Here is a 23,385-nt window from a genome sequence, read left to right on the forward strand (position 1 = left end):
CCACTGACGAATAAAGCACAATTCTGTGTCCTAACATGGTTTGATAGTAATTGGGCTGTACAAAATATATAAAAATTATTGAAATATAGTAAATGTACATATCATGATATGTATTGCATTGGTTTCATGAGTGATTGTTATACATTAAAAAGTTACGCACAAGTTGTTACTACAGTAGTTCAACTTTAATGTTATGAAGCGACGAGAATACTTTTTGTGTGAATGACGTGGAACATATTGTTGAATAAAGTTGTTATTTTGTGTGTGTGGGGGGGGGGGGTTGCGCACAAAAAGTATTTAATCATAATATTAACCCTCAGACGGTCCTCGGTCATTTCTGACAGATAAATTTTCTGTTTTGAATTTCTAAAAATCACAGCTTCATCGGAATGTTATGAAACTTGGTGACTTTTATGGCATTAGGTATGTGAACACAAAAAAAAATTGAGGTCATGATCCGAGCATGCTAAGTGGTCGTAAAAAAATAGTGACGATTTTGGTCTTCGGTCAAAAATGACCGACCCATAGGAACTGAATGGGAAATTAAAAAAAATATATATATTATTTTACAAAAAGTGTTATAATTGAATGAATTGCATTTTTTGTTACAAATTCTGTACAAAAAAAAAAGTAAATGTGTCCATAAACAGCTGGGGAATTCACATGCCTCTCCATAGAGAACTGTAGATGCCATCTAGTGGTTACACCATGCTCCTACGCTTTCTCTCCATACTCTCACCAGATGGTGCTAATCTGCTTCAAACATTTTTTTTTGAAGGCCTAGACTCTATATTAAACTAAAATACTGCATAAATAAAAAATAAAAAAATACATATATTTATATAATTTTTATTAATTTCAATGGCAAAAATAGACCATAAATATTGCATAAATATTAATAAATTCAATAAAATGATCTCAAAATACAAAATTAAAAAGAATAAATATTATAGAACAAAAATAAATTGCATTGGTTTTACTGGGATGGAGGAAGTTTCATTTTTAGGCCTCCGGTCACTTCTGACCGGGAAGGCCCAGGATGTGACTCCGAAACGAAGACCGTCTGAGGGTTAAGATTGAACCACTGAAGTCACATGGACTTTTTTAACGATGTCTTTACTATCTTTCCGGGCCTTGACAGCTGCAATGACGTTGCTGCCAATGGGTGGTTCAGAAACCTCTCGGATCTCATCAAAAATATCTTAATTTGTGTTCCGAAGATGAACGAATGTCTTACGGCTTTGGAACGACATGAGGGTGAGTAGCCTAATTAATGACATCATTTTCATTTTTGGGTGAACTAATCATTTAACAACTTATCGTTAGGGTGATCACATCCCAAAATAGGAGCTTTGTCCTGCATTGTGCAAGACATAAGCAGAAGTGTCCCGCATTCAAATTATGTCTGTATTGTTTGTTTTTTTTGTCCCTGAAATTAAAATACCACAATAAATGTAATTAAAAAAAATTGTGACTGGTGTTTAAAAATCCATTTGCGCAGCCGTCGTGTTCTAGCTAGAGCAGGGAAAATAACCAATGTAATCATAGAGAGGACTCTGCTGAGGAGGACTGGATAGGGCAAAGGAATCAGTGTGGGCCTCATTGAAAGTCTTTAAATACAGCTACACCAGCCAGGACTTCATCTAGACACATACTGGATCAAGCCTGCCAGAAGTTCAAGATGCACTGAAACAAGTAAAACGCATTTCATATTGCATAGTCTAATAAAGGAATACTAATTGCTACTAAGAGGGATAGTTCACCCAAAAATGAAAATTGTCATTAATTTCTCACCCTTATGTCGTTTCAAACCTGTAAGACTTTCGTTCATCTTTGGAGCACAAATGAAGATCTTTTTGATGAAATCTGAGAACTTTCTGTCCCTCCATTGACAGCCTACGCAACTACCGCTTTCGAGTCCCAGAAAGAGAGTGAAGACATCATTAAAGTAAATGTGATAAATTATAAAAAAAAAATGACTCGACAAACGCGCTTTCACAGAACAACATCTGCTCTTGTGTACATTGGAGATAGATATTTTGTAAATAATTGTCATTTTTTTGTTTGTTTGTTTGTTTTTGCTCAAACAAAGTACTCACGTCGCTTTATAAAATTGAGGTTAAACCACTGGAGTCACATGGATTTCTTTATGGGTCACACTTTATTTTACAGTGTCCTTGTTACATATTTTACATGTACTCAGCTTAATAACAGTAAATTATGCATAATTACATGCAACTAAACCTCAACCTAACTCTAACCCTATAGTAAGTGCATGTTGTTAATTAATATTACTCAGTACTTAAATATATAATTACACTGTAACAATGACACCTTAAAATAAAGTGTAACCCTTTTATGATGTCTTCACTACCTTCCTGGGGCTTGAAAGTGGTAGTTGCGTAGGCTGTCAATGGAGGGGCAGAATGAAAGCTCTCAGATTTCATTAAAAAGATCTTCATTTGTGTTCATTTGATGAACAAATGTCTTACGGGTTCCTTAAATTTATTTTAGTATAAAATGTGATTTTTACCAAATAGCATGTTACTCAGTTCATTATACATATAAATCTCTCTCACATTTGTCCTGCAAAATCTCATCTACATCCTACAACAGAGACATAAGCAGGTGGTCACCCTACTTATTGCATATTGCATTTATCTTTAATATCTTGCAGTCCTTAATAGTATCTTACAGTATCTGTTCCCAAGCCAATCAGAACATACAAGCTATGTGGATTGTGATTTTGGTCCAACAATACTTCACAGTAGGGGCTACAGAAATAGAAACCATGCAACTGACAAAATGTCCAGTTGAGAACATAACAAATATAACAAATGTTTAATTATAGTCATAACACTGAAATGGAATTCTAAATTAAGTACAGATTTGAAAACCACAATTGAAAGCTGGATGTTGAAAAACACAGAAAGATCTTGAAATTGAATTGGGAATTGTACAAGACAGGATTGAAACATCAAAATGTCAAATAGCAAAGAAACACACTTTAAACACCTAGTATACTCAGTTTAGGGTACTTTTATGTAGATCTATTTCCTAATCGGTTTAATCCATTGATGAATGTTCTGTCAATACTGTAATCCTGTAATACTGCTGAAAGTGAAACTAGACTTATAGAGTGTGTGAAAGTGAACAGCTGCTCTGTCAGTCGTTCCTACAGACCTTCATCACATCACATCAGTTTAACATGCTAAACAGACTGACACCAAAAGAGCCCAGCACTGCAGTCAGACCAGTTTAACTCTTATCTGAGATATAAAACAGAAGAAACAAGACAGCGCTTATAGCATTAACAGCTGATGTGTTTACAGCCTAAAGCGTTGACCACGCTAATGCTGGATTGAATGTTTTCTAATGCTGTTTCTGGGCCATTGAGCACTTGTTTGCTGGTTTAATAGGAGAGATGCTATTCTGTCAGCCATGACTTTAGGTAGAAAGCAGGGCTGCCCACACTTTTGTGTGATGATCTACTATTAAATGACCAACTCAGATCTACCAACTAAAAAAAAAAAAAAAAAAAAGTTTAATTTAAAAATAAAATACATTACAAATGCTTGTTACTACTGCATATATCTCTGAATTCATCTTCTCAATTCTGAATTTATTAAACTCAAACACCTCCAGAACAATACCATAACCAGGGCATTTAGGTTTCCTTGTTCTTGTGACTTGCACTGACAATTTTGCATAATAAGCTTCTGGTATAGTATCAAACAGGCCTCCAAATTGCCATTGGTCATGGTGGAACGGTGTTTTGATTTAAAAATCTTCATGTGAGAAAAGGCTGATTCAAACAAGTAAGTTGAGCCAAACATTGCAGTCAAAGAGGTGGCACATTTTCTGATATTTGGATACTTTTCTTCTGCAAGAAGGTTCGAAGACTGTGCCCTCGCCTTCACCTGAATTTCAGTCTGCAGTGCTAAAATCTCTTCTAATGCTGCTAGGTTCATCTGAAACATGTCTGAGGCCAGGGAATCAACCTCATGCTCATCTCTAAATGGAAAGCACATGATGGAGCGAACGGCACAAGTAAAGCAAAGTCAAAGTCTGTCCTAACCTTTTCAATTTGTTCAATGTAGCGTTCACTGTCAAGTTATGCAAGCTCTTATGCAGTTCAGATGCAAAGTTTAGGAAGTTTCCGAATTTGTGGCACTGTAGCTTAGATGGAGCTCTTGGAAGGCGTGAAGTAGTTGTCATATCAACTGAATAAACAAAAATCTTGCCTGGTCAAATGCAGGCAGAATATATTACTATATTTATTTATTTATTTATTTAACGAAAGCATATTTAAATTTTGACCAATCTACCAGCATTGCCTTTACGATCGACTGATAGATTGCGATCAAACTATTGGGCAAAACAAAATTCAGATGGTGAAGCCAGATGCTTCTAAAGATACAAATATTTTTAAGACCTACTAAGGATATTATGTCTATATAATGCGGTGAATCTCAAAGAGCCTTGCTACCATGATCCTCACTGAACGTCGCGTGTCTGTACCGCAGCAGCTGATTCAGATGAAGTAAATCAGGGTAAACAGAGTAAACAGGCTCATGTGTTTCCATTTCTTGGTGTATTTTCAGTGTGTTGATGGTGAATGAGCAGATTGCTAATGAAAAGCCCCCACAACCCCTCACTCACAGAACTAGCATCAAGAAAAGAATTAGCGCTGCTCATGTTCATGTACAACTACTTCAAACACAGACGTCTAGATGGTCATTAAGTTTAGTAATCTAATGAGAACACTTTATTAAGTCTTTTCAGTGGTTTGGGATTCAGCGTTTCTTCCTCTTAGAGCTCAGGTTCCTCAGAGACAAATACAGTGTAATTGTGGAATTATTAATGGAGTCATAACTACATCAGGCGACGTTTACAATAACTACAGTATGAAAATGTCTTCGTCCGAGGGGAGAGCTGTGCTCTAGATTCAAGGTGATATTTGTTAACAAGGTGTTGTGTGAACAGACTGTGTCCAATATGGCAGTAGTTTCAGTTAAGAAACAAAAGCCTACTTTTTATTGATCGAAACAAAATCAGTGTATTGAATTGGAGTGAATTATATCTCTTCCTGAACTATTTGTACATAAATTATGCCTCATTTTATGTCTTCTTGAGGAGATGTGTGCTATTACTTTTCTAAACTATCAGAGAAAAAAATGCTAGATAGATAGATAGATAGATAGATAGATAGATAGATAGATAGATAGATAGATAGATAGATAGATAGATAGATAGATAGATAGATAGATAGATAGATCTTTATAAACAGACGTGTGTTAGCTGATCTTTATGCAGTTAACGTGTGAAACAGACTGAGGTGTGTGGAACGTGATGAATAATTGCTGTAGTGGAGCTAGTGGAGGTTCTGCTCTATGAAAACACAAGCTGTTTGTTTATTTTGATCTTGCTGTTTTTACAGATGCTCTTATTTCTGTCTCCCGCCATTCACTGTGCCCCGGTCTACAAAGACCCACCTGTTTTGTCTCTTCATCTTCCCCTCACGGATTCCTCCAGCCTCTTTTAATAGCAAATGTGAGACAGTGAATGACAGGGAGAGATAGAATTTCTGCAACTTTGCATCATCATCATGATTTCTGTAATGTTACAGCACTCTGCCAAAAAGAACATGTTCAATCCAACACTGCAGCACAGTAGAGCTTTATATATCAACTACAGGTCATACACCTGCTTACAATGACAGGCTCAGTGAACGTAAGTAACTCTCCACTTTCTAAAAAATACAAAGAATGTGGATAGTCCAATACTGCTATCAGGTGGTAATATTGTGGTACAAAATGATTACCATTTCGTTTTGGTGCTCAAATCCGATTTGGACGAGAGTCATTGCGTAAGTGCTGGTAAAGGTGAACTAAGTAACTTTTTTACCTTAACCGAACAGCTTCGGAGTCATTGGAATAGTTATATGACTTTTTTCGGGTTGAATGGTGGCCGTCTCGCACCCCCCAAGCGCCTGTGAGCCGAAAAACCACCCTTGCAACTTCCTCAGCGTCAGGAAGTATCACGTGATATCAGGTCTCGCGATGTAACGAATTGCTTTACGGCAAAAAAATCTGCTAAAATTCTGTCATTATTGCGCTCCCTCATGCTGTTCGAACCCGAATGCTTTGATGCCGTTGATCTACTAGCCTCTGGTATCTGAGAGTCGCCAACGAGTTTTTCGACAGTGTTGTCAAATATCTATTCCGAAGCTGTAGGGGGAGCTCTATAGAGAAACCTCCGAGCAAGAAGCGAGAATACAGCGAAGAAATTCCCGAAACTGCATAGCCCTTCTTTAAAGTATCCCAACAGCACTGGGACATTTTCTGGAAGTTACATGGTTATGCCAGTAGGTGGCAGTAAGTGTCTGTCTTCAGGGCCGCGGGAAGTGCTGCTGCAGCACCCCCTGTTTTCACAGAATTGTAAATGCAACGCATATGTTTGTTCATTAAAATTTATCAATTTTTAGCATTTAGTCATTTATTTGTAATAAACACTTTAAGTGGGCTATTTAAAAATTGTTATTTATATGTTAAATTATCTTTTTAAAACACAAGCGCAGAGTGTTATGTAGGCTAATATTGTGTGTGTGTGTCGAAAGAATTTGTCCTAAGCTGCTCAAAAAATAAATAAAAAAAATAACCAGTCAAAAACCCCACTGTCAGTGTTTTGTAAGGAACAGGCACATATGTCAAATATAGCAGGAGACATTTTAATTGTTTACTAATAAAACAGTTATTTTTTTTATGTCAGTGTCTGTCGGCTAGACAGATTAAGTTGACGACTCGCGAAATGCACATTTCATACGAATTAGGCTACATAAGCAGCGCAGTCTTTTTTCTTTCATTTTGAATTGTTCTGCTTAAAAGTAGACATTTCAAGCTATCTATATTTCTCAGTTCTGTGAGGCAATAGGCTACCCTATAGGCCTACGCTGAGTTTCGGTTCATTTATGAGACGAGCTCCAGGTTCGCCAGCGCCTCCGTATCCCGATTATTTATTTTCTAATAGCCTATATTTAGGCTACTTCTTATATATTAAATCCAGACAATTTGTTGATGAAACATCGATTAAAATTAAGATACAATTAATACAAAACGAAATAAATTTAAAGACAGGCTTTGTGCTTTCAGTTTGAGGTCTCTGTGAAAGTTTTAAAACATTCTTTTAGTGCTGCTTTAGAACCCTCACGTCCGTAGCGAAAACTGTCTGTAACTTTTTTTTTTTTTTTTGTGAAAAATAAAAATAAAAAATGCAACTTAGTCCAGTGCGACTTAGGCTATATATGTTTTTTCTTCCTCGTGGCGCATTTTTTTGACTGATATGCGACTCCGGAGCGACGTATAAAATAGGCTACGATAAGTTATTTATTCTTTTTGTGCAAATGTCCCATAAAGTCCCATTCTTTAAGGATTAATTTATGTCCCGTTCATCGGTCCATTGCATTACGAATAAAAGCAGAATCAATAAAGTCAAAAATGTGATGTGCAGTCAGGTGGTTTGAGTGTCTGCGCGTTTTTTGACGAGTTTTATAGTCTTGATTGATACTGTTTCTTATTCAAAAGTGGTGACGCCCCGAACCCATGATTTGTTTAAAACACTGATTCATTCAGGACAAATTAAATATGAGTAAGTCATTGAATCATTCAGTCCACTGATTTGTTTAAAATGCAGATTCATTCAGGAATGCCACTAAAGTATGTTACTAAAGGAGAGGCAAGGTTCTGCTGTTTTTTTGGGGGAAATATTTTCCTCAATGTAGCAAAAACAGACAACAATATTGCATCTACAATGTGAGTTTCTCAATCATGTTTGCTGAACTTGTAAAAGCAATAACACTTGCTTTCCTGCTGTTTTTCCCGAATATTGTTATTCAGAAAACAAACAATAGGCGTGCTACTGTGGTATTTAAATGTAGCCTACCATTATATGTACAAAATGTCATATATACCATAGGCTATGTATAACTCGTCGTTATGACTACTTGTGTCCCTATTTAGCTCAAAATCCTTTTGTTTCATTACAAAACATAATGTAGCCTACTGTGATAAGGATTAATATTACTTACTGGTTCTGCCTTGAGGTGTCTCGGTGGTATTCTGGTAGCAGCTATCTTTGTATCTTGAAAGTCCTGACGGAAGGTTGAGTTGAACTACATCTCTGATTATGGTACTACTTCTCTCTATTCAAGAGCCCCAGTCGTGCAATTGCTGTATGAGTCTGTGTAAAAGCCCAATTAAAATAGCATCAGGTCCAGGCACGGATTAACGGACGGGCCTACTGGGCACTTGCCCAGGGCACTGGGCCAGCAGGGGGCCCTGTCAAATTTACTGTGTCTATTCTTTTCAAATAATTATTTTAATTGTAATTTTATTTTCAGTAAAATTGTGTTAAATATTGAGGAATAATGTGATTATTTTTTTGCAGTTGCAAAATATTAACTAGTAAATAAATCAAATAAATAATTTTAATGTATTGCTGCGCTGTTGAGAGGGACATCTAGAGGCGAGTGAAAAGCATTGCGTAATATAAAATTCACGCCTATAGAAGACGGTTACTCCAAAACAAAAACAAAACAAAGCTGAGTTTAAAACCACAACCAAGTTTCAAGACTAGAATTTTTCTAGTCGACTAGTAGTCATTTATTTAAGCAATTAGTCGACTAATCTCACGTTAATATTAATTTCTGCTTAAATACTGAGTGCAATGTGCATGGAGGCATATCCTATTCCGCGCTCAAGCGCATGCATAAATCTTGCCGCAAAGCACCGGCAAAAGCAGGCTAATGATATGTCTGAAAAAAAAGAACACTAGGCATTTTTATTGTTTAATAATAAAAATATATATATTTCTAAATCAGTGTCGGCTGCAAACATAGATATCTTCGCTGTAAAGTGGATGCGCCTTTAGAGAGAAATGCACCTTTCATATCATATCAGCCTTATCAGCCGGTATTTGCTTTCGATTCGAATTTTTTTCGTTTAAAAGTGGACATTTCAAGCTTTACATAGAAATATTCATCATGTCTGTGAAGCTATACACTGTGTTTCAGTTCATTTTTTGAGACGCGCTCCAGTTCACGCCACGGAGACCATGAGAGCGCGCCCTGTTTGTTTTCTTTTTTTACAAAACACAACGTTTTCTACCTACCGCGAGTAAGCGCTGCACCAGTTTGAAAAAGGTAAAAGCATAACGAGCGTAACGAGAGAGGGGCCCCACTAAGGGGGATGCAGAGATTGTGAGCTTAGAATTATAAGGTTCTATCTCCGTTTAGGGTAGTTCCCGAGATATTGAGCATCAAAGTTTTTACATCCCAGCTGGCAATGGAGAGATGGAACCTTTTTATTTTATTAAGAACTACTAACAAAAACTCAATTTTGACCAAAAGTGGAGATAGAACCTTATAATTCTAAGCTCACGAGATGCTGCTGCGTCTTTATATTAATATTTCTGATTGTTTAAATGATCAGCCCTCTGGGGGCCCCTTAAAATGCCTGGCTTGCCTGCCCTATTGCGGCGCCTGTGCATACAGGTGCAACACTGTTGTCCAAAAAATTGGTGAAGGGGGCCTTTGAGACATCTGTGCCCAGGGCACATCATCGCCATAATTCGTCCCTGATCAGGTCTTTCGCCCATGAAGAACATTAACAATGCCCAGTTAAACCTGCACGGTCTGATTCTTATTTACTTGCTGAAGTCATTTAATAGAGCAGCTCTTTCAGTCTCTCACCTTTGCGTTGCTGTTTTCATTGTTCTTTGCCTCTTGAACGAGCTCGCGCTCCATCGTCTCTATTTAAAACTAAAAGTGAAATATAATCGTGTGTGAACGTACAGTCATTATCAGGGAAGCGTTTGAAAGCTGTTCACTTTTAACGCCTTTAACGTCTTCTTTTCCCGCCACAGTATCTGTCGTCATGACGATTGCAGCTTCTCTCCAAAACTTTGCAGCTGCTTTCATTCAGTCGAATTCATGAAACATGCGAATAAGGCAAACACACACACACACACACACACACACACACACACACACACACCAGCCCGGCGGATAATCATGTTACAGCTTTCAACAGTTCCTCTTCCTCTGTGGCTGATTATAAGACGTGGATTTAACAGCGCCAGAGGTTTAACCGCTTCTCATTGGCATATGAATGTTCCTGAGACGGGCTGATGGAGGTGGAGGCGTTTAAAACAGCTGATTCTCTGTCTGCTGTTTCACTGATACACTGACTTGAGTAAATGAGCTATTTTAAATGTGTTTGGGGAGAAATATGATTATAGAGTATATTGTTGCTTTGCTTTGTCTGCATTTGAGTTTAAAATTCAATGATCTTTGATTGTAGCATTTAGATGATAAAAACTTTGATTGAAGGCTAATCCACATCATCTTGGCTTAGAGATTACTGTAAGAACTTCTGAATGCACCTTTAAACGCATTAGTTCATTCAGACTGGAGTAATATATGCTGAAAATTCTGCTTTGTGTCACAGGAATACATTATATTTTTAAAATAGAAAACAGCTATTTTAAATTGTACTATTAGGCTATGTTACAATATTTCTGTTTTTACTGTGTTTTTGATCAGATAAATGTAGCCTTGGTGAGCACAAGAGACTCCTTTCAGTTACAAAATTCTAAGTATTCCAAACTTTTGACCGGTAGTGCATATGCTTAACAAATTTGCACATTCTTTGTAAATTGTTTTACAATCCTGTTTTGCCGTCACTGAGCTTGGATCTTCGTCACTGTGTGCAGATCTCCTGGCGGTGCCGAAGCATCCGTATGCAGCCATGGAGAACTGGGGCCTGAGTGTGTTTGTGGAGCAGAAGATCTTGTTGGATCCTGACGTCTCCTCCTTCTCCTATCAGATGGAGCTCACCATGGTGGTGGTGCACGAGATCTGCCATCAGGTAAAACACACTTATTGGAGTAACAAGAACATGTGATCTGCTGTGTGGTTTCACAGTCACAGTCAAACTTGCTGGTTTGAACAAGTCAAGAATATATATACATAATAATAATATGTATAGCAGCGGTAACAATATTAGATGTGTACAAAAGGTCATATATACCATAGGCTATGTATACCTCGTCGTTATGACTACTTGTGTCCTTATTTAGCTCAAAATCCTATTGTTTCATTACAAAACATAATGTAGCCTACTTTGATAAGGATTAATATTACTTACTGGTTCTGCCTTGAGGTGTCTCGGTGGTATTCTGGTATCTTTGTATCTTGAAAGTCCTGACGGAAGGTTGAGTTGAACTACATCTCTGATTATGGTACTTTTTCTCTCTTAATAATAAATCATAATGGACTAATTTAGTCCAGTCATATCAGCAGATCAGTCAGGGTCACTTTTCTGACATCTGGTGTTGTTCATTTCATGACTGTCAAAGTGCTGCACCTCCAACTTGAATCGGGCCTGAAAATTACCCATTCTGTTTGAGTCGTCTCATCTGCATCCAGCAGTGATTCAGATTTTTTAAAACATGATACGGCTCCTGTTTAACCATCATACACTAAAATATTTCCTGTCTTGAGTCAGCATGTCCCGTCAATGCTGTTTAGTGTGCTCTGAGAAACATAAAGCATCTGTTACTCTTAAAAAACAACAATATACTTAATTTTAAAGAACGCGTTATGTCAAAAAGGTTCTATATAAAGTGAAATGACTTAAAGTGTTGCAGAAACATTCAAGTTAAACATGTTGCTTATTTTTGTTACTACTAATAAAGTATGTTTACTTGCTGTTTAATTCACAAAATGTAATTAAAATAAAATGAATTCAAACAAAAGGAACGAATTAAAACTAAATCCATTAAATGATCCCTTGATAGGAACCCCTAAAAGGTTCTTTATATGAAGCGCCTAACTGAACTCTTTAGGTATAACCTTTTCTTTTAAGAGTAAAGATTCATAATTATATAACATTTTGAAGTCCACGTATGGTAATCCATTCTCGGTTTTTGTCCCCTGCATTTAACCCATCCAAGTTAGTGCATTCACATAAGGATTAGTGAACACACACTCTGCAAACCATGGACACACACACCCGGAGCAGTCATTTGCAGTGGTGGCCGGGGAGCGATTGGGTGCCCTGCTCAAGGGGATTCTCAATACCCCTCAGTCATGTCCTGATGATATTGAGAATCGAAACAGCAACCTTCGGGTTACATGTCCTACTCACTGGTCATGACTGCCTGGATTGCCCCAGCATATCAAATTTATCTCCTCTCAGACATCTTTTCATTATCTAATTGCAGAAGACAGAGAAAGAAAGGCAGAAAGAGAAAAACTCCAGGAGTCAGAGAGTAACAGAGAGTGTGAAGATGGTCAGTTGTTGAGTTAAAGGGCAGAACAGCAGCAGATGTAATTGGACATCTGGAGAATTTGATGCACATCTCTTATAAAAAGAGCTTTACGCATCACCTCCATTGGGATTGTGAAAGTAAAGATTTCCTTTCTCCATCCCTCTGTCTTTCTGTTTTTTTTCTCTCTATCTACAGTGTTTTGCGCATGCACAAGCCTTTCTTGTGATAAATAACCTATTTTCTGTGTCTTTGCATCATTGCAGAATCAAGCAATCTGGGTTAAAAGTGATTTTTTTTTCTTTTGCCATTCAAATAATGTTCAGTAAGGGACTTTAAGCCCACAAATGCATCATCGACATGAATTGTAAAGGAAACGCTGGAATTTTTCATTGCATGTGCTCATTTTTCACCAGCCTTTGTTTGCAGCTCTTATGTTGCTGAGAACCTTGGATTTTAGTGCCTTTTGTTATGGCGGATTATTGATGAGCGTGTTGGAGATGTTCTGCGTTCTCAGTATTGTTCTGGATTCATCTCTTGAATAGTCTTCCTCATATACTGCTGAATCGCAGCTCTGCATTGTTGGTCTAGCTCAAAGATGATACAGAATGTCTGCAGTTCTTTCCTCTTTTCTTTTCGTTTGTTTTTTCTTTTTTGTTTTCTTTTTAGGGAGAAGGAAATAAAAGAAAACAATCCCCTCATCTCTCTTTTCTGCACAGATAATTCAGCTCTGTCTGAACTCAGTCTGAACCTTGTACAGTAAAACACTCTCACAGGGAGCATGAAATCATGATATTATTTCAGAAACAGCAATAATGTGCATATGTGATAGTTTTAGAGCTGGAATTCATGAGAGTAACCCAGATCAGGCTGTTCTCTGCACATAAAGCCTTGTTTTATGATCAAGAATAATTGAAAAGAAGCAGCAGTGGAGGCTGGAACTATAATGTTGTCCAGTGATGATGTTTACAGGTGGAAAACTGAAGTATGTCCAATGTCCTGCAGTAGGCATTCCCACTGAATTCTCATTTATCTATGCGTACAATACGCTGTAAAAGTGTTTGTGCTTCAGAAATATTATAGATCTTAACATACAGATTTGTGCTGCACCCTACAGATTTAAAAAGCTGTGAAACAATAGAAAAGAGTATCTTTATCTTTGAATTCAAACTCTATGTTTAAAATAGTGTACTGTTATGTGATTGACACTATATCCAAAGATGGATGCAGTATGTGTACTGAAGTGCCAATTGAATACAGCATAATTTACAGTCAGAGCTCAGTTTGAGTAATATTTGCCACAATAGAATGTTAGTTCCCATCATTTTAAAAAATGCCAGTCATTACTGTAGATTCCAGTAGATTTTAGGTCATTTAACTACATTTTATTGTAGTTTATGGTTACACTTTATTTCGATGGTCTACTTAAGACTACTAACTATAAGTAACTTTGTAACTACATGTCAACTAACTCTCATTAGAGTGTAAGTAGACTGTATAGACTGTTAGGTTAGGGTTCGGGTTAGTAGGCAGTAGGCTACTAGAATGTCTAAAGTGCACCATTGAAGTAGTGTTAGCTATAGTTTATTTATGTATATGTGTTTTGTACAGAATTGTACACCATTTCATAAAAATAGTATGCAATATAAACTGATGTAGTATGCAGTACAAAGTCAAGCACAAATCTTATTTTATTAGCAATGGAGTATAAACATTGGTTGTTCAATCAGATAGTCCAGTCCCAGTGTATAATTAATTAACCAATAAAAATGGGTAGTTAAGGTTCTCATTTTAAGTGTATAGTTGTGTCCCAAATGATGCACTATACACTCTGCATGTATACAATTTGCGAACTTATGAACTGTTTTGTAGTGTAGTGGGAGCAGTGTGATCACACTGAAAATTCCAAAAAGAAAAAGTGCACTTTAAATACCTGGATGATACACTAAATTAATAGAAAAAAAAACAAACCTGGACACCTCGTGCACTCAACTGTCGCAACTTTAATTGCGTAGAGGACGGGGAGGGGCTATCAGACTCCAATGTTGAATGACAAAATAACCTTATAAAATTCATACACTACACAGTTGAGTACATAGTGCGTACAGTAAGTACAAAGTGTATAAGTGCATAGTGTATAGTGAATTATTTGGGATGCAACTTATGTACTTATGCACTTTGTACTAAATTGTGTAGTGTAACAATTTTATAAGGTTATTTTGTCATTCAAAAGTTTGGTAGAGTTTGGTTTAAATCTGAAAGTAAAAAGTATACTTTTTCTTTTTTGGAATTTTTATGAACACACTACTCGTACTATTTATACTACAAAACGGCTTAATAGTGCATAAGTACGCAAATTGGGACACCTCACTAAAATAGTTACGAATTCCCATGAAAGCGTGTTGATGCTAACTTAAAGCATGTAGTTTGTTGAAATTATTTTTAAACACAAGTGTGCATGTGTGACTAAGTGCGTGTATACAAAGAGAAAGGAGGAAAAACAGAGAGAGTAAAAAACAAATTAGCCGTCACGCGTATTGAATTCACCGCAGGCTGTTTCACCCTGTTGTGTCGCAGCTCTCTGGAGCTTCTGCTCATCTTTATGTTTTTAATTAAGATGCCATTTTTCTATTCAAACTTTTTCTCTGCTTCAGTCTCATGCCCATCATTTTCATACAGAGTTAAATAGCACACTGCTAATTATTTTCCACTGTAAATTACCTTGACTGAGCTCAGAGCGTCGGAGTGGGCGGGGCTTGTGCTTATCTGACATATTGATTGGCTCCTTCATTTTGAAAGTATTAGATCAGTCCTCATCCAGCACATATTCTGTCATACATAAAAAAGTCTGTCTGAGCAAGCACTAATAACACGAACAAAGTGCCGGCTTCTGATAAATCACATTTGTATCTCGTCGCTCTCGCGGACTGCCAGTAGGAATTGATTAGTAGATGATAGACGCTGTTTTCTATTGTATAGGTTTATCCTGTGGACTCTCCTGGCCTCATTTTAATGTCACTGTAGCAGCGGATTGTTAATAGATTTGCCGCTGCCAGCGATGGGGTTTATATGTCACAGACGCTCAATCACTGTTAATTTCTTATCTCATTTCAGCCTCTCAGAATTAAATGAGGCTGCCACAGTCCTTCATATGCAGTTATTCCACCAATAAAACAAGCCTAATAGAGGCCGATGCAGCTGATGTAGAGTTTTCTTATTTCCCCACAAATTGGAGAGGTGACATTCTCCCCTCTGGATATGAATATGTTTGGAGAGTGAGGCTTCAGTTCTTATACGTCACAGTTGCTTTAAAAACACATTTAGACATTAAATACTGTTAAGGATAAATGGCTGAGTCTGTCAGTGGAAGTGAGTCTTGTCTAAATGACTCACGTCTGTTGGCTGGTGTTTGATTCTATCCTCATTTATAAAAGACAGCATTCGTAAACTAATTTCACACTAATTTAACATGTATTTGTCAGAAGTCTAACTCTGAATTCTGACAAATAAATGAATTTTGTCACTAAAACAGATGGTTTTAAATTCTCTTATTTTGAAATGGAGCAATTTGCAGTTCCAGTTCAGGTTTACAGAGATTCAAATTTACAGATTCGTTTGAGTGTCATTGTTTATTTGGAGCTGCTGTGCTGTTGGCAGCTAACAACGAACTCTTGTTTGTATTTACTCTTGTGTATGTTAATTTTTTGTGCTTCCTCGTCATTTGTTTATCATCGCTTTATTTTTCATGAAGCATTATTTTGTTGTGCTTCTGCCACGATAAATAGACATCCACTCTTGCATTGCGTGTGTAACGGAGGCCAGCTAGTGAGAGTTGTGCAGGCTGGTATGGAGAGAGAATTGTGTCTTTATTACATGCAAGAAAATAAATGATCTGAGAGAGAAAAAAAAGTTTGAGAGAAAAAGTTATCACACTGATAGCAAAAAAGCATTTTATGAGAGAAAAAAAAATATTTGAGAGAAAAAGTTTTCATACCAATAGCAAAAAATAATAATATTTGAGACTAAAAAAAGTTTTTAGAGAAAGTATTTTCTCAGAACAAAAATAAATAAAAAATAAATTTTAAATTATTTCTGAGAAAAAAAAAATCTCTCTCAAAAAACTTTGAAAAAAACTCTCATATATATATTTTTTGCTATCAATGTGAAAATATTTTCTCTAAAAAAAAAAAGTGTTTCTCTCAAAACGCTTTTCTTTGCTCTCGATGCAATTTCTTGCTCTCGTATCAGGATTCTACTTTGACTGTGAGAATTGTGTCATGGGGGGGGCCACGTTCCTATTGGCCAGTCGGGTGAGCATCGTCTTGTCTTGGGAGTCGAACTGAATCATTATACCATTGTTCGGTTCACCGGCATAGATGCCGCCTCTGCCTTAGTAGTTGAGAAAATAGTAGTTCAGAAATAATAAAAAAAAAAAAATTCTAATTTATGGGGTTTTTTTTTGTTCTGAGAAAATACTTTCTCTCAATACTTTTTTTAGTCTCAAATATTATTATTTTTTGCTATTGGTATGAAAACTTTTTCTCTCAAATATTTTTTTTTCTCTCATAAAATGCTTTTTTGCTATCAGTGTAATAACTTTTTCTCTCTCAGATCATTTATTTTCTTGCATGTAAAAAAGACACAATTCTCTCTCCATAGCTGATTACTGCTAGAGAATGCAGTGTTTACTGTTTAGCGTCCTTGATTGTGCACCAGCCTCGCATGCCAGCGATCAGGGTTCGAGACCGACAGGACCAGCCAGGGCGGTTAGGATTGGAGGGTGAGCTTTGGAGGCAGAGCAATGAAGAAAGGGGTGTGTTTGGGTTGATTTCAAATATCAACAATGTTCAGCAACGACTTTGAGAAATAGCATTAAGGTAAAGAGCATGATAATTCATATGGCGATCTGGTTCTGGACCCTGGCTAGCTTGGTTCCATCAGGACTGCGGGGACATAATTGCGCAATTTTATTGTTTCTACAGATTAAAGTATGGTTCACACCACAAGTGCACAGGGTCGTTTACAGTAATAATCTTTTGGTTCTACATCCTCTAATATTTTTATCTAGAGCCAAACGCTCTCCATTCAAGTTCTTTTCGCTCCGTGTGTGTTGCTTCTCTCTCCCGCTAAAGATGTTAAGTGCCACATCAGTGCTAGATTAGCACCAAGATTCTCCAAGATTCTCATCTTTGATGACTACTTTTTATTATTATTATAAAGTATTACTGCTGCCCTGATTGAAATGTATAACTGTTCCAAAAAAGTATTGTCTTGACATCTGCTAGGAAGGTAATATGGGCTGGTCCAAGACTGGGCCTCCTGGAACTTTAATTGAATAGCCCTACAATACATGTTAAGCAAAAAATAAAACACTGTACAAAAAATATATTCACCCAAATAGTAGGTAAAATATTTTATATATATATACTTTTCAGTATTGAATGATATAATATATCAACAGTTCAATATTCAAAGTACACTTAAAAAGCCAATTTTTCCCCAGAAAATATTTAAATGGTTCAATTACAACTGTACTAATAGAACAATGATATTAGTGTGATTACTTCATATATACTTGCAAAATATAAGCTACTTAAAACGAACTTGAAGCATACTTCCTTTTTTTTGTAAAGGATTTTTTAAACAATGATGCTTGTGCAGAAGATGCATGTTTTATTCAATGGTCCGTATAACATTTGAACTTGTACAACAGCTTCAGGACTTCTTTCTTGTAGTTTTTCAGTTGAGAAAGCAATGACCTTTGCCCTGCAGTCGCAAACCTGATCCAGCAGACACACCTTGTCTGAACCTCCTTGTTAAAAGTCAATGAAGGACATTTAAACTCAATTATTCAGGCTTTTACTGGAAGTACACGACTGCCTGTTTGGCTGAAGGCTTCATGTCAGTATGATTCTTCAGAGTGATTCTCGGCTGCTTTGGTGTGTTTCATATCTTAAGGTTGTTTTTTTAAATTATGCCGTTGAAGGTTTTCTCCTGCTTCAAATGTACAGTATATGCTGCAGTATAGAGGTACAGAGTGAACTCTTCCCTGCATGAATCCCGTCAGCGTATCTGTTAATGAAACAGGAGGGCTGCAGAATCCCTCTGTTTCAGCTTTCTTCTCACAGACATTGTTGAAGGCGTAATTGAGCGAGGGTCTCACAGTTCGTACTGTTCATTGACATTCTTGTGTTGTTGAACTGCTTAATCAGGCACAAACACAAAACTGTCAGAAATCCAGACTGATCTATTATAACTTTTTTTTCACGCCGCCATCATGGTTCATGTGCTGTCAGAATATAATAGCAACATAACGACGTGAGCAGTAAAAATATACTGAAGATTCTTCTATCTATCTCAATTATCTAAAAAAATATCTAAAAAAAACCTAAATTCGCATATACCTACCCCGAATTGATAAATAAAATAAAATTCTGTATCAAAATTATAAGGAAACGCCAGTACTTTAGGCTTGGTTTGTAGGGAATTCCTAACCTGCGCACATATATTCAAACGCACATAACTACAGAACAAATTCTTAATGCGCATGTGACCGCCATCAGCGTTTCTCACAGGTTCGCGTTTAAAGTCTGTGTAGAGAGAATGGTGTCGTCTTAGCGGCCCCTACCCAGCAAACATTTGGACGTTTAATGACCGTTGAAAAGACGTCCGTCCGAGACGTCCCGTCATGGTTGAAAAATAGTTCCAAAATGGAAGTTGAACCGACGTCATTTCTGGCCGTGAATTCCACGTCTTTTCTGGCCGTGAATTCCACGTCTCTTCTGCGCGTCCCTGGACGTCTAAATGCGTCGTCATATGTGTTTAAATGTGTTGCTGCATAATTTAAGCGTATATATATAAGCCTGCATATAAAATAATCACACACCTATTGTGTAACATCGTGAAAGACAATTAAATCTTGAGGTTTAGCCTACACATCTTGACAAAGGTTCTAAAAAGGTCCAAAATTGGTCCAGTCAGACCTGAACGTCAATAAAACGTTTTAATCACGTGTACATCAAAAACAATAACACATTTTTTGTGGACATAAGCAAAAAAGAAGCATGTTCTGATTAAGCACATTTTATTGATATTGAACAGCCAAAATTTCTCTTTATTTTTTTCAATGTTTAACATTTCGTGAGCTTAGAATTTTAAGGTTCTATCTCCACTTTTGGTTGAAATTGAGTTTGACAATCTGATCCATTAGGTGTTTATTAATGCCTGTGTGGTGTTATTTTTGTAAAAAAAAAAAAAATTGTTAGTAGTTATTAATAAAATAAAAGGTTCCATCTCACAAAACATAAACCGAGTTTAAAAACTTTGATGCTCAATAAACTACAATAAACGGAGATAGAACCTTATAATTCTAAGCTCTCGATTTGTTAACCAAACTAAAATACCAATTGCAAAATACTGAATTATTATATAAAGATAGTTCACCCAAAAATGAAAATTATGTAATTTACTCACCAAATTCCAAACCTGTATGAGTTTCTTTCTTCTGCTGAACACAAAAGAAGATATTTTGAAGAATGTTTGTAACCAAGCAAATAGAGCATCCATACCATTGTTGGAGAAAAAATTATTATTAATGGGAAGCGACATCTGCTTGGTTACAAACATTCTTCTAAACATCTTTGTGTTTAGCATAGAAAGGTATACAGGTTTGAAACATGAGGTTGAGTAAATGTTGACAATTTTCATTTTTGGGTGAACTATCCCTTAAACACATTGTTTGGCTCATTTTTTGTATCCACCACCCCCAGCTCTTCCTGGAGCGTGTTTCAGGTGTTCTGCCATTGCTGCATCAATTTCAGTGTCTGTAGCATGTGGGCTCCACCTCATCACAGCATCTAAGGGAAGAGAATATATTTATTTTTAAAATAAATGAAAATTAAAAATTTGAGGTGACATGCACTTATTTTCAAAATATTTGTATGGTCTTCAGCTAAATTCAAAACAGCATTTTTCCCCTGCCTCTTCAATACCACTGTGGTGCCCTTGAGAAAGACCCTTAACTAGGTGTGTAACAGTGAGAAAGTGAACAGGACATTTCTGATAAAGACAGGTGGGCTGTGATGTCCCCTGAATAGACATGTTTAGCAATTCTAAAATTACAAAAATTTTAAAGCAGTTACTGAAAACATACATGTTCAAATCCAGCTAAAAATTTCATTCTACTTCAGATAATTTACTTTCTGAAAGAAACTCTCAAAAGGCTACATTAATAATTTACAGTAATAACTTTGACTGTATCATTAAACATACTTTATACTATGGTATACCGTTGTATAAGTTCAAAGCAACTTTTAGCCTACTAACGTTAGCTAATTTTAGCCAAACTCAGTTAGCCAATTTCAGTTGACAATGTGGGCATCATTTCTTTCGGTTCATTCATGTCAAACAAGTAAAACTCTAGCACGTGAATCTAATAATACAAAATGTACGTACCCAACAGTAGATTTCTAACAATATGGGCCTCAATTCCTCCTCTCTTCGTGGTTATTCAAACTTCAGTGTTCCGGAGTGAGTCTATGGGGAAAACGCGTTAACATCTCGTGAGATAATCTAACCTATCGCGGGATTTGGTAATGTCGGGAGATCTTTTGTTACATCTTGGCAGCACAGTTTTGGCAATTACATCCAACTCAGACATAAATGGTGACCAGATATATTTCTGTTTTACATGCATACATTCCATAAAAAAAAAAAAAAAAAAAAAAAAACCAACGTATCAGGTAGGCTACAGGTTGAAATAATGACTAAAATGCAGAGGCTTTGCATTCACTTAACCACACTGGGAACTGTGTGATTATAATTTATTTAAACAAGATAAAGTAAATATATTTACTTTGTATACAATTCGTGTATTTCATAAAGATAATTCCTGGGGGGGTTTTTTCTGTCTTGCTTGACTAGATGTGTAAAGGACGTCAGTGGACGTGTATTCACAGCCTTGACGTGTAAAGGACGTCAGTGGACGTCTTCACAACCTCTTAAAAACTACTTGGGCAATTAAATTAATTTTTGCAGTATTAACCATGCAAGGATTAAGCACAGCTTTTGCATATTTCACAAGGATTCCATGATGGAGGGTCATGATGGACTATAAATGCACGTGTAAAAGACGACGCCGAGGACGTCAGTGGACGTATTCACACAACTTATTAAAACTTTAATTTAATAAAAAATTTAATTAATTATTGCAGTATTAACCACGCAAGGATTAAGCACAGCTTTATCACAATTGATTTCATAGAGGGTCATGATGGACTATAAATGCACGTGTAAAAGACGTCGCCATGGTGACGTCCTCTCTCACCCGAAACACAACATGGTATATATTGAACTACACGTAGCTAAAAGTCAAAATAACAATTATACATGCAACCAGATAACTGTAGACATGCACACATGTATTTGAATGCATTTTTAGGAAATGTTCTGTGTTACATATTTTTACCGATTTATGCCGTCATACCGCGACTATTTTTGGCCAGGGACACGACGTTGCCGTCGGACCAATGTTTGCTGGGTAATTTAATAACAAATGATCATTGCGACGGAAGCGAATCAATCAAAACTAACTTTAGCTGGAATATAACTTTATTAAAGAACCGCTATAAAACCAAAACAATCTCTGTTACCTTAAATTATACGTTTATCTCTGTAAAGCTGCTTTGAAACAATCTACATTGTTAAAAGCGCTATATAAATGAAGATGACTTGACTATCTATCTATCTATCTATCTATCTATCTGGCTCATTGTTATTAGTGTGGCAACGTGGTGGTTACTCTCAGGGTTTAACTAGAGCAATTAAAAGTTTAAACCAGGGAGAGAATTGCCTATACTGGCAATCCACCCCCAGAGGGCAGACTTAAAAATCTACACCTCTAAGATACCCAACTACGCCACCCCGGAGGCTAATGTACCGGGGAATCGCCTTTTATAAGAATCACTAAAGCACACAGGTTTGATTACGGCTGAGTCAGGACTCGAAACAGGGGTGAAATACAGAAAACAGTTTTATTGGAAACCATTAAATCACATGTACGAAAATCCAGATCTAAAGATATAATACACACACAGTTCTGCCTGCACTCCAGGGCTGGGGCCTGCTCGCCTACTCTCTGAAAAACACAGCAAACACACGTGAACTCACACTTCACCCCCAAATGTGGAACACTGCACGCGGAACATACACACGTATCCTTAAATTTGATAATCAATAAATTGAAAACAAAAAATATGTATACCATATAATCATAAATAACAAATTCACAGAAAACTTGACTAGCAAAAAGGGGGAAAAAATAGTAAATAACGAATTCACAAAAACTGATCAAAAGAGAAATTAGGATTTTAAGTAGCAACAGATTCACAAAAACTTAGATAATAATAATAATAATAATAATAATAATAAATTCACAGAAACTGAGCTACAACAAAAGAAAAATAGACTTGTAAAGCAACAGGTTCACATGAGCAAAGAAAATAAAAAACACAAACAATTAAATAAGCAAAATAAACCAATTCAATTTATAAAGCGTTAAGACACAAAAAAACCTGATCACGATGGTGACTGTTGAGTGGCCATTCAAACCATTCGAGGCCTCGGAGAGAGAGTAGGCCACACAGTGCTGAATCTGTGGCACGCCAGGCTACCGTTCAGCTGATATTAAAAGTGTCCAGCGCCGAAATAAACGCACATAGTATAAAGCAAGTACAACACAGCAGCACGCTAATATAGTTCACGGATACTACACATCCAATTTGGCAGTCTGACCACTGCGCTGTATGTTCCAGCGCAGTGCCGCATAACGAGACAGTCTGCAGCCCAATGTTGAACGAGAATCAGTAATGTGAGCGTCAGCATACGAGAATATATCCGCTAAAGCCCTGATGAGAAGCCCACGGCAACGTCTCTCCCTCTATGTCTTTTAACTGAAAAGATAAGGACAAGAGACTTAGAATGACCAATCCAGCCCCTTTGTGTAACAAGCAATAGTTAAAACAACCTGCCGGTTTGAACTTCTTGCGGTACGCAGGGCAT

At 36.7% G+C, this 23,385-nt stretch overlaps 1 protein-coding gene across 1 annotated transcript in view; it reads left to right on the plus strand.

Annotated features, from left to right (window-relative positions):
* Positions 1-23,385, plus strand: part of LOC308689441 (thyrotropin-releasing hormone-degrading ectoenzyme-like) — a gene marked incomplete at both ends in the record, with an annotated part of 132,297 nt that overhangs the window by 47,172 nt on the left and 61,740 nt on the right. The window contains one exon of the mRNA XM_081363148.1: positions 10,771-10,925. Within this exon, the coding sequence (XP_081219274.1) occupies positions 10,771-10,925 (155 nt within the window). The remainder of the gene's footprint in view (positions 1-10,770; positions 10,926-23,385) is intronic.

This window comes from Scardinius erythrophthalmus (assembly GCF_964197995.2).
Source record: "Scardinius erythrophthalmus genome assembly, chromosome: 4".
NCBI lineage: Eukaryota > Metazoa > Chordata > Actinopteri > Cypriniformes > Leuciscidae > Scardinius > Scardinius erythrophthalmus.